This window comes from Sinocyclocheilus grahami, unplaced genomic scaffold, assembly GCF_001515645.1.
Source record: "Sinocyclocheilus grahami isolate Dianchi unplaced genomic scaffold, SAMN03320097.WGS_v1.1 scaffold1087.1, whole genome shotgun sequence".
NCBI lineage: Eukaryota > Metazoa > Chordata > Actinopteri > Cypriniformes > Cyprinidae > Sinocyclocheilus > Sinocyclocheilus grahami.
Genome location: NW_015506266.1, coordinates 190,204 through 202,177, shown reverse-complemented (window position 1 = coordinate 202,177; position 11,974 = coordinate 190,204). Strand labels below are relative to the sequence as shown.

The 11,974-nt window shown below is 38.3% G+C and overlaps 2 protein-coding genes across 2 annotated transcripts in view; one reads left to right on the top strand and one right to left on the bottom strand.

Annotated features, from left to right (window-relative positions):
* Positions 1–5,665, bottom strand: LOC107566603 (uncharacterized). Its single transcript, XM_016252098.1, has 7 exons — positions 5,498–5,665; positions 4,676–4,774; positions 4,516–4,602; positions 1,930–2,007; positions 1,772–1,842; positions 1,519–1,690; positions 1–965 (listed from the first exon to the last, which is right to left on the bottom strand). Exons 2-7 carry the CDS (start codon positions 4,745–4,747, stop codon positions 747–749), a joined length of 699 nt encoding a protein of 232 aa, XP_016107584.1. The 5' UTR covers positions 4,748–4,774; positions 5,498–5,665; the 3' UTR covers positions 1–746.
* A 2,887-nt stretch (positions 5,666–8,552) lies between these two features.
* The window catches only part of LOC107566594 (FH1/FH2 domain-containing protein 3), a 21,205-nt gene continuing 17,783 nt past the window's right edge, over positions 8,553–11,974 (top strand). Inside the window, exons 1-3 of the mRNA XM_016252085.1 lie at positions 8,553–9,035; positions 9,906–10,049; positions 10,180–10,362. Of these exons, the coding sequence (XP_016107571.1) occupies positions 8,553–9,035; positions 9,906–10,049; positions 10,180–10,362 (810 nt within the window). The remainder of the gene's footprint in view (positions 9,036–9,905; positions 10,050–10,179; positions 10,363–11,974) is intronic.

The following is an 11,974-nucleotide window of genomic DNA, read 5'->3' as shown; positions in this document are numbered from 1 at the left end:
GTTTTGAACAAGTATTAACTTAGACAAAAACAAACAAACATTATTTTAGCTAAAGTATTTATCAATACTGTGTGCCTTTTGCCCCATGATTGTGAAACACGAAACACCTCACTTACACGATTTTATGGTGAAATTGTTATTTTTCATGTTAATCAGGTCAATTTTGATCAAGAACAATACACTGTGGCTTTAATTCAGCGTAAGCGGTGCAGCAAAAATAGACTTGGCGCCGAAACGATCGTGGCACTGCCGCTTCTGCTCTGCTCCTGCTACGCGCCGCCTCTGCGTGTGCTGTGAATACTCTATAATCTGTTAACATGGGCGCCAAAAAAAATATGCGCTGCTTACGCTCTGCTTACGCGTGCAGTGTGAAACCGGCGTTAGTGTGTCACAATTATGACTTCTTATCTCATTATGACTTAGTGTCACAATTTTGAGCTTATCTCATAATTATGACTTATGTCATAATTTTTGCACTTTTTATATCATAATTGTGACACACCAAGTCACAATTTTGATATAAAAAGTGCAAATATTATCACTTTTTATCTCCTTGACATAATGTGTCACAATTTTGACTTTTTATCTCATAATGATTTACCAAAGCATTTTTGCTTATGTGGCAAAAACAGGCTTCTATAGATGACACTGTATAAAAGGGTCTAATACACTGTACAGTACATGTCGACACAACTGTATGAATTGATTCATACGGTGAAGAGGGTTATACAGTGATATTTTAAGTGTCAAGTGTCTGTGAGCGGTAGGAGGAATGACACGAGAACGATGATAATGGATATGGAGAGAGAGACGATGAGCAGATAATAGGACACAGGGAGAGAAAGAGGGATGGGAAATACTGTCAGGGGCCATTTTCCACAGTCGGGTTTGTCGTCTATGACGGTCTGATTCTCTCGCGCTGCACAGCGGCAGATTACCAGCGGCCGCACCTGAGAAATGCTCTCCTTCGAGACAGAAACATTCAAATGAAGAGGAATCCAGTCAATATTGAAACTTTCAAACTGTCTGTTTCCATAATTTGGTTATATGTGTATATATATATATATATATATATAAATTATTTTAAATTTGTTTTACAATTTTTTCTTTACTTGAAATGAAATAAATGTTAACAGATGAAAAAACATAATGTAACAAAAAAATCTTATTTCACTTTAAGTAGTTGCCAAGGCAACATTTCTAATTTTGTTTAGTTACCTTGAGGTACTAAAACAATTAAACCTAAAAATTAAATACAAATTAATAAAAAATATGTTTAATAATAAAAAAACAATTTTAAATGACAAGAACACACAACAAAATTACGGAAACTGAAACTAACTAAAATGGACATGGAATCTAATCTAAAATAAAAAAATTATTCAAAATATTAATAAAAACTATAATAGTATAATAATAAAAAATATATATATATTGTATATTTATAATGGTACAAGTAAATAAAATTTACTTAAAAATTTAGTAAAATATAATTTGGCGATGGGATTCAGCGCTCACCTCCAGTATGGTCCTGTTATGTGTGCGATGAGGACTGAGTCGTAGACTCCAGCGGTGCGTCCTGTGGCTCCGGCCCCCGTCGTCTTCGCTCTCCGTTGTGTCCTGCCGCGTGATTCGCTGACGCTTTCTCTTCCGGGAGCTGATTCGCTGGAGGGACCCCACAATCTGGAGCCTGAACGAATCACAAAGCAGCAAGCGAGCTGAAGAAATGGACGCGTGTAGCGCAATCACACAATCACAATCAATCACACACCTGCTGTCTGTGTCCTCGATGTCTGCGTCTGCGTCGCTGTCTCCCTGAAGATGAGGCTGGACACACTCCTCCTGGAACACGAGGCACACGTATAAACACACACACACACACACACGCATGCGCTTATTCATTCAGAGATGTGCGGACGCTGTGCCCACCTCTGTGCCGTAACCCTCTGAGTATCTGGTGATCATGGGTCTGTTCTTACCGCACTGGACACACTTCACACTGGAGTCCTGATGACAGACAACGAGACAATGAGACAGATTGCCAAGCTGCACGACCCTTTCATTTAAACCATGTACTTTGATCTATCTGTAGTTCTTGCTTAGGCAAAGACAAAACGGATTATGAAATGGTAAAATAGGTGAAAATCACATACATTTATATTGAAGGTCTGACTGAATCAACATATAGAGACAAAAAATGTTCGCTATTTCTTATTTTTTATCATTACTGTTATTTATTATTTAAATTATATATATAGTTCAAAAGTTTATGTCAGGTTTGTTTTTTGATGTTTTTTGAAATAAGTCACTTATTTCACATTTTTATATTTATTAATTTTTATAAATTTAATATTTTTGAATGACAAAATTAGCGCCACGCCAACTGCTGTCCCTCGCATGAGCGTAAAAAGTGAAGTATACTTTGGGCTTAACTCTAGCACTCTCTATTCTAATTCTATTTTATCTTTTTTTTTAAGAAAAAAAAACAACCCTCTAACACTTGCACTCTCTATTCATTTTTTAACTGCGTGTTTTCTTTTTATTGTATATATATGTATGTGTATATGTATGTATGTGTGAGTGTGTGTGTATATATAAGACCTTGCTAAATGTACTGCATAACGTGTAGGCTAACCGAGACTTGTCATACAGTAGCACTTGTATATTATTGCTCTTTTGTTGGTTTGATTGCTTCAATTGTCATCATTTGGATAAAAGCGTCTGCTAAATGTAAATGTAAAAGCTGCATTTATTTGATTAAAAATACAGTAAAAACTATAAAATTGTGAAATATTTTTAGAATTTAAAATAATAATTTTCTATGTGAATATATTATAAACTGTAATTTATGTCTGTGATCAAAGCTGAATTTTCAGCATCATTACTCCAGTCTTCAGTGTCACATGATCTTCAGAAATCATTCTAATATGCTGATTTGCTGCTCAAGAAACATTTATTATTATTATTATTATTTTATATCATTATTTTTTTCAGGTTTCTTTGATGAATAGAAAGTTCAAAAGAACAGCATTTATTTAAAATAGAATTCTTTAGTAACATTATAAATGCCTTTACTGTCACTTTTGATCAAGTTAAAGGTGGGGTAAGTGATTTCTGGTAGCCAATGTTGATATTTCAAATCACCAAAACAAACACGCCCCTACCCCAAAAGTGTCTCGCCCCTATTTTGATAGCTCCGCCCCACACATACGTACGCAACCCAGGCAACGATTAGTTCTGTGAAACAAAGCAAAACCAATGTTACACCGTGTCTACATCGGATGCGAGCAACGCGACAAAATACTATAGAACTCATTATAATCAGTGATGCTGACTACACCAGATATATATATACAGTTATATATATAAATCTTACTGATCCCAAATTTTGAATACTATCATACATCAGTGGCATTCCGTCCATAAGCTGCGAATGCTCCGCATACCCAGGCCATTTGAGAGAATGTTATGTTCACGGGATAATTCATTTAAACATGATTATAAGTTGATCCCTTGTCATTTGAAATGTAACTTAAATCTTAAAGAGTTAGGAATAAGTACATACAATGATGTATTTGCCAAACGGCAGTAATTTTCTGTAAATCTAATTCAGTTGCAGTTGCTTCCGGGCGAGCGGATTCTCCACAGCTTTCTCGCCTCTGCTCTGTTGCTATGACTCGTCAGGATTGTAGCGCGTTCTCAGTGATTTGCTGGTCTGCGGCTGATTTAATGCGCGAGGTAAGCTGTTCGCGAAGCGCTCGCCCAAGCGGAAAAATGTGCTGTTGCTGTCAGATCTCGATTGCCGAGAAGCACATTGTGTTTGATGCAAAACCAACTCGACTAAATCAAAAGAAAAAACAGTGTAACTGTATATGTTTGTTTTCTCAAGCAAAGCTAATTTTAAAAGTCCACTGAAGACACATCTTCTTACATTTTTGGTCATAGACAACGTATGTTGAAGATATATGTTATTGTTAACGTTATTGCCTAAGCAGTAAATTAAAAAAAATATTTATAAATACGTGGGCTATATAAAATTTTAATAACAAACATCATATTGTTCCCTTTGTTTTGCGTATACTCGTGTTGCTTACAGTTAAAGCCCTTCTCTGATTGTATTATTGTTTGCAGAGTTGCACGGTTACTTTGCAATATTTTAAATATTTTTGGGTATTCTGAATGGTCTGTTATTGGAGTAGTGTCACCCGGGTGTGAGTTTTAACTCCTATTCACTGGTAATCTTGGAAAACCAGCTATATTTTTCTAGCATTAGAATAACAATGGATGAACCTGAAACGATAGAAGAAGGATTGGAGATAAATTAATTTACAAATAAGGTAGGAAATGTGTATGCTTTTAAATCGACACCTGCCACGGTGTTTCTTATTTGTCATCTGTGATCCCTTTTGAGTGTCCTAAAATCCGATGGGGGGGGGGGTGTCTTATCACTCAGCATACCCGGTTAAAAAAGTCCCCGCTCACCACTGTCATACATATATGTGCATAAACACTCACCTCCTTAGGGTGCTGATCACAGAAGCTGGTAAAGGGGGTATTTTCACACAAACACACTCCAGTCGTCTGTCCACAAGCCCCCATGTCCTACAGAAAGAGAAAGCGAACATGTGCAGCTCCAATAATGGCACTCCTACCTTTCCAATAATGGCGTTCATACCTCACAGTCATTGTCCGAGTTGTCTGAGAAGAGGCCGTTTGAGTCAGAGTCTTTTCTTCTAATCACCTCCATCTCTCCCTGACTCACTCACACTTCCACCTACACGGGGCGAGGGATAAATAAAGACACGCTGCACCAACAGAACCACTTCCACTCGAACTTACATATGCAGAGCCAGTGGGAAATCACGCTGGGTGCAAATAGCAATAATAAAATTTACATTAAAATGACACAGGAAGGCACAATAATCGAACTTCTGAACTTTCAGACTTTTTATGTCCAGTTTAAATCCTGGTTCTAAAGCAAATCCAATTGTGAAGCACTATGTGCATGACAGGTGTTTTGAAGGGGTTGCATCACTTTGAAGCATATTGTGCAGCTGTCTGAAACCGAAAAATCGCTTTAGAAATGCGTGCATAAAAAATATATATATTTATACTCCTTGCAATCTACTGTTCTCTTTCTCTTCTAAGCATCTTTTACAAGGAAAGCAAGCCTTGATGATTTCAGCTCAATCCCACGCGCATCTGCCCCGCGCGCTTATTGCGTAAGAAAGGCGCACGTATTTTCTCCGATCGAAGCGCGCAGATATTTCGCACGCATTTTCCATCGCGAGCCACTTTGCATTATATTTCGCAACACATCCGCATCGTAGCTGAACCATTCGGGTGCTGTCAATCATTTAAAGTCGTTTTAAACACGCGAAGCAAACAACAAACTAAGAGTTCCGCGTGGAACAAGCGCGCAAAAATCGCGAAGATCGTCGGCGCGACGAAAGCGCGGCCGTTCGCGAACTTCTTAAAGCGGTCTCCCTTGACTTACCTTGTCTGAAAGATGATGCATCATCTCAATCTTTTGCTTCCAGGAATAGCATCTGATTGTTCGTAGATTTTGCGCGTATATTCAGAAATCAGGACGGGTCCTTGAACGCGGAGGAGCTCGGTGTCCCGTAAATGCTTGACATTGTAGTTTCGGTGTCGGTCGCTCGTCGAATAATAACGGTGCAGTGCGCGGTGGGGGGCGGAGATGACGTGTGGCGTTTCGAAGGACCAATCCAATGTTGTCTCGAGGATGACAGCTTCAGCTTCAGCTCCATCACTGCAAATACAAGGCTCAGAGCAGTTCAAGGAAGTGTCTTACAAAATACTTCAAAGAATGTATCCTGCTGAGCATGCTTTGGAAAGATTTAAGCTTAATATGTCGTATAGGCCACCTGTGCATTTTGTGGTGGTCAAGAATTGTTTTTCCCCCATTGTATGTACTCAAGATTATTTTGGAAGGATTTTGGAATTCTATAGGCATATTAACAGAAAAATGGAGTGCATGATAGTTTTTAATACAGAAAACGAAAATTGTAATTGTAAAGAACAACATATACATTTATTTTGCTAGGAAAATTCCATGTACATAAGAAGAAGTGGGCTCAATGTAGACCAGGTTTTTCACATTTTATAAATGGCTTTAAATTAAACAAACAAAAAAAGCACTGAAAACTTGTAATGCTCAAAGCATTCTTTTTTCTCTGGCAGCTAAAGTTAATTTGATCATATGTGTAATACTTCTTGTTTTTGTGGCACTGAATAAATAAAGCATTAAACAAAGGCTCAGAGCAGCGTTAACACACATTACAATATTTCTAAAATCCCCCTCAAATTATCCAAATTTCATCAGCTAGCTCTTCTCGCTTGGAAAATGTGTTACTCTCACAACTTCTCTCCTCACACCTCCTTCATTTGGAATAATGGTATTATAACACTTTCAAATAAATATATATTTTTATATATAACAGATTAATCATCTTAAAAAACATTTTTTGACAGTTTTGGAAATCTTTTCACTTACGAACAAGTCATGTCTATGCACAGTTTCCCTATAGGGGATTTCATTCCGTTATTAAAGCTATTCCTGTAACACTTTGTCAGCTTGTCAAACGTCATATTTGTTATAATTCTCCATCTGTGACAAGCCCAAAATTAATTTTAGAAGGTGTTGAGCTAACTGAGAAAAATGCAATAACAAACATTTATGTAATACCTTGTTATTTTTGGACAAGAATCATCTAAGACTCAATAGAAGTCTAATGAATATAAAATAACCTAACTGAAAACAGGAATTAGGATTCCTTTAAGAAGAAAGAAAGCGAGAGAGAAATGAAATCCATATTTAAAACTAGAAGTCTAGCAGCTGAATGGCTTATTGAAGGACACTGCTGGGGTTCTGACGCACATATCTCCTTCACATCATAATTAATAACTTAACATCTACTGATTCTAATCAGCGGTCATTCCCATCTGACTGAAGTCTGGGATTGCCCTCTCGAGCTAATTAAACCTCATTAAACACTATTATGGACAGCATCCAGCCCTGTGACACCAATCACTTCCCCCGGCTCTACAAACAAACATAAACAGCTTTTGGAGACAGAGCCACATGAGACGTAATTAGTTTAACAGCCCAGTGATTGTAAAATAACAAGACAATTGATGTAAAAAAAACAATATTATAAAAAAAAAGATAAATCCGCAAGCATTCTTTGAAATATATCTGTGTCTGTGTTACAAATGTACTTTACTGCAGTAAAATAAAGACAAAAAATATAATGGTTGCAGATAAAAACACTTTATTTTCACTACGTCAATCCAAAGGGTTGCTAAGTGCTGGCAAGTCCTATACAAACAACCATATAAAAGAGCCATGCTGTCTCAGAAATAGCATGAAATCAAACTGCAAAGACTTATGATGTGTTTACATGAGCTGAACTGGAAAATCGCTATGCATTAGTTTCACACAACCAGGCAGTTCAGTTCTTAAAGCTGCTTGAATTGAGCTCTTCAGTGCTTTTAGTTGACTTTTAAGAAAACATGTCATATGTTGGCAACTTCCAGAGTGCATCTGTATTGTTTCACCTGTTTTATGAACATGCACATGATTTAAAGAGTCATTAAACTGAACTTTAATACTTGGAGGGTTGTTTAGATCCTTAGCCATCATGCATGAGCAACAGTGATAGTGATGATTGACTGGTAGCAAGATTGTATGATCAAAAACCATATGCAATCCCAGTCCCAGCATGGATTGACTCTCAAAGGAATAAGGAGGGATGCCATCATAACCTGGGAAAACTGAAAGAGAGCGAAAGGGTGGAGACGGAGAGATCGTGAAGCTGTGTGTACAGAAGCAGCGATATAAACAGGAGATGCTGGAGAGATAAGGAAATGAAGGGAAAGGGCGCAACTCAAATAAACGCCCAAACAAACACACTCTTTTCTGTCTAAACAGCCCCTCATAACGTCTGGGACGCAGACGGAGTGTCACGTCTCTCTCTCTCACAAATACTGGACACTGAAAGGACTCTACAGCATTTGACATTCACTGGACAGCTTCTGAAATACTGCAGCATCGGCCCTGAAGGATGCAAACCTCAACCGAGTGCGAGAGAACGTCTGACATCCACTGGTGCTCTTGATAACATAGACAAGCTCTCTAATATGAGCCCTCAGACAGATGCTGTAGAAGTTGAAACTTCACCAGAAGCTACAGTGGAGATTCTCAGAGGAGCTGCAGCATTTGAAAAAACCACTGCATAAAAAGTGCGCTGCACGTTCTTGAAGGTCCTGTGAATGGATTATCTTCATTTTGAAGTACATGCAGACATATGGTTCTTCATTTTTGGTCAAATCTTGCTACAGCAAAACGGTGAAGGAGTTGCATGTTCTTCAGCACGTTCATGACGCAACTATGAATGGACGCTGGTCATTTTTAATGCGGTAAACCATTTCTGTTAAACTCTGAAGTATATACAGATTGGATATTTGCTCATTGGGTTTATGTGGAGAAGAGAAAGAACAAGGTTTACCACGCAAGCATCTTTTTGCACATGCATTTACTTTCCTCAAGTGCTTCAAGAGTGAATCACCAGGAATATCCAATGAAAGAAGCCGAATCGTCTCTTCTAGGCACCTCCTGGTCCTCCCTCGTAAAACACGCCCCTCTGCTCCGCCTCAACGCCCTTGACTTCTCCGACCTATGGGATGACGAGGATCTTGAGCTGGACAGCACTGATGAAGACTCCTCACAAACTTCGGCCAATCAGATTGCAGCCACACCCATCCCCCCGCCTCCTCCCCCTTTGGCCCCGCCCCTCTCTGTAGTGAGCGAGTCGTCAGGCTGTCGCACTCTGAGGCTCCACTGGAGCGCACTGTTGAGTCTGCAGCCTTTGCCGAGGGTGGGCCGCTTTGGGCTTCAGTCGATCTGGGCCGGTCTGGAACCGGTTCAGCTAGACACCAATCGACTGGAATACCTGTTTGAGAGCAAAAGCAGCAACAAGAGCGCCCTCTGCAGTCTGATGGGGGCACGACAGGTAGGACTTCAATGTGTAATGCTCTAGTAAACAGTCGCTGGACCACATGAACATCGCTGCCCCAATAAAATATTCCTGTTAAATCCTTATGTGTCAGTAAAGATTACCGTAGATCAGAGAATAATTTTGTCTGATAATATTTCAGTAATGATCAGAGCTATCGCTGGCACCACAATAGTAGCCTATGGAAGCCCAAAAAAATAACTCATGCTTTGGCAAGTTATAATCATGACTTCAAAAGTCAGGATTATTAGATGAAAAACCTAAACTATGACAAAATCATAATTATGAAATACGAAGTCGAATTTTTTTTTTAAAAGTCAAAATTATGACATACTACGAGATAAAAAGCTATAGTAAAACAGTCGAAATTTTGACAAAATCATAATTATGAGATAAAAAGTCGAAATTGTATTTTATTTATTTATTATTTTATTTATCCTTTGTTTTAGTCCTATTGAGATATATAACATCTCTACTCCCAGGGAGTCCTGGCCAAAATGATGACATGCTAAGTAAATTATGAGATAAAAGTTTGAAATGATGACTTTAAAAAGTCAAAAGTATGACATTTTTGCCTTTTCTCATAATTGTGACATGTCGTAATTTCGACTTTTCATGTCATAGACTTTAACGTCAGAGCTGCTACTTTACGGTATGTCATGATTATGCCATTTAAAGTAAAAATTTGGCCTTTACAGCTCATATTTATGACATTTAAATTAATAATTACAATATTACCAAAACATGATTATTTTCCCATACGTGGCTGAAATGGACTTCCATAAAATAGTATACTTTATAAAACAGAAAACAAAGAACTCTGACAAATATTAAGGTTTCCAGCTTTTTCTCTGTTCATCCCTGCAGCAGAAGCAGCCGCGTGTGTCTGTTTTGGGTGTGAAGCGCAGTAACATCGTCACTATAGCTCTGAGCAGTCTGCCGCCGGTTCACCTGCTTCCTCCTGCCATATACAGCATGGACAACGCTGTACTAGACAGAGAAGACATCCAGGTGTGTTCCCTGCAGCGCTATTAAAGTCAACATGAGTACAGAATCTATATATGTATGACTAACACACGTGACAAATTACAGCAACAGTGAACGGAAAGCATGAGTGTTCACTGACATTATTGTGGCTCAGAGGTTGCAGATGCTGGTTCCCACTGAAGAGGAGCTGAATCTGATAAAGGAGGCGGAAGCTCAGGCCCCGCGGTCACCTCTGGGCCCCGCAGAGCAGTGTCTCCTGACCCTGGGCAACGTTCCTCATCTGAGCGCCAGGCTGCAGCTCTGGGCCTTCACTCTGGACCACGACACGCTGGAGAGAGTGAGAGAGCGGATTCACATTTCTTTTGTCATGCAGTGCAAACTCACAGCAATGCTGAAATTGACCTGACACTTTTACAGCAGTTTCCTAGCAACCGTATAGTAACTAACTTAGAAGCGTTTTGGGGGCCTGAAAATGCAAGCATTTGAAAACAGGCTTTAAAGTGCACGCTTCTGAAAACGATACTGTCTCAGCAGTAAACTACAAAAACACAGATTTGCGAAAAATTCAGTCTATCCACCTTTTTCGGACGCCCCATGATGCTTGGCGCAAATTATGGGCGTAACTTCCATTTACACGTGTAAACAATCAGCAAAACGTTCACTCTATGAACGCAATGATAAGCATTTTCAAGAACTCGGTACCGTGATGACATTATTTTACTCGCTAATTATCAGTCATTAAATGGAAATGTAAAAGTGTAAAAACATGAACAAATTACTTTTAACATACCATGAATAACTCCTAAAGATCCTCTTTCTATCCTCTGCAATATTACGGAAGTGTTAAACATCATTATAGTAATATGTCTATATTTCATAGCTATTACATTTCACAGCATCTGTGTGAAGACATGCATTCCAGGGAATTATTCGTGGTTTATATCGTTTATTAATTCGGGAGAGCAGTACACACAAATGCATAGCATATGTTGTCTTTTTTCATTTACTTACAGCAGAATACAAAGGAAACATGAAAATAATCAGGATAAGGATTATTTGGAGTGCCATCTTATGATTTGAAATGATTTGTTGCAGTCTGTTTTAGTAGAACTTCCCCAAACTGGAAGTGCCTCCCATAATATAAAGCACAGTAGGCTCGTTAGGAAAAAGCTGGATAGGAATGTGTAAATGCGCAGGTGAGTAGTGATCTTTACAAAGTGGCATCGCCAACTACTGGCCTGACATGCACTAGCAACAGGCCCTAACCCTTTTGTCAACATTGTTGTCTGTATGCGAAGCCTTTCAAAGATCAGTTTTTAGTACACTGTTGTCATGTAAACATACCCTTAGTCTCAGAGGGTTTGTTTTCTGATACTGTTCCAGGTTGGAAAAAAGAAAATCTTAATATCAAAACGATTCATAATTAACTATTATTTTCAGGCGCTGCGTAATAGCATTGCACATGAAGATGAGAATGAGAGTATAATTGCGGAATGAGAGTATAGTTCCTAGCCATATCGGCCTAGAAAATCACAACTTTTCATTTTCCGTCAGTCTTAGTACACGATGTAACTGGGTCATTCTACAGAAACGTCCACTTTTGTTATGGCAAGGTGTCTTAAAATGTATTTCTTTTTTTAACATTTAAACTTAGACCACGTTATTATATCATCTTTTGATTTTATGAATACACATAAATGACAGCTTAATGTTTTTTATATTTTGTGTGCATTTATTTAAAGACCACATGTACCATTTTTTTGTCACTGGTGTTACCTTACTTCTCTGGCAATTTTAAAGGTTTTTATGAAATATTATTTCTAAATCTTTTTAGTACATGTAGTCAGAGTTACAGAAAAATAACGATAATGCAACAAATAAGGAGATTATGTTTTATTTATTTTAATCAGGTTTGTTAAAAGTGTGATTGAATGATGTTAGTTCATTTG

Coding starts and splice junctions, on each gene's coding strand:
- LOC107566603 (XM_016252098.1), bottom strand. CDS start 4,747: ATGGAGGTGATTAGAAGAAAAGACTCTGACTCAAACGGCCTCTTCTCA. Junction 4,603..4,675: donor ACTCGGACAATGACTGTGAG/GTATGAACGCCA, acceptor CTCTTTCTGTAG/GACATGGGGGCTTGTGGACA. Junction 1,843..1,929: donor CAGAGGGTTACGGCACAGAG/GTGGGCACAGCG, acceptor CTCGTGTTCCAG/GAGGAGTGTGTCCAGCCTCA.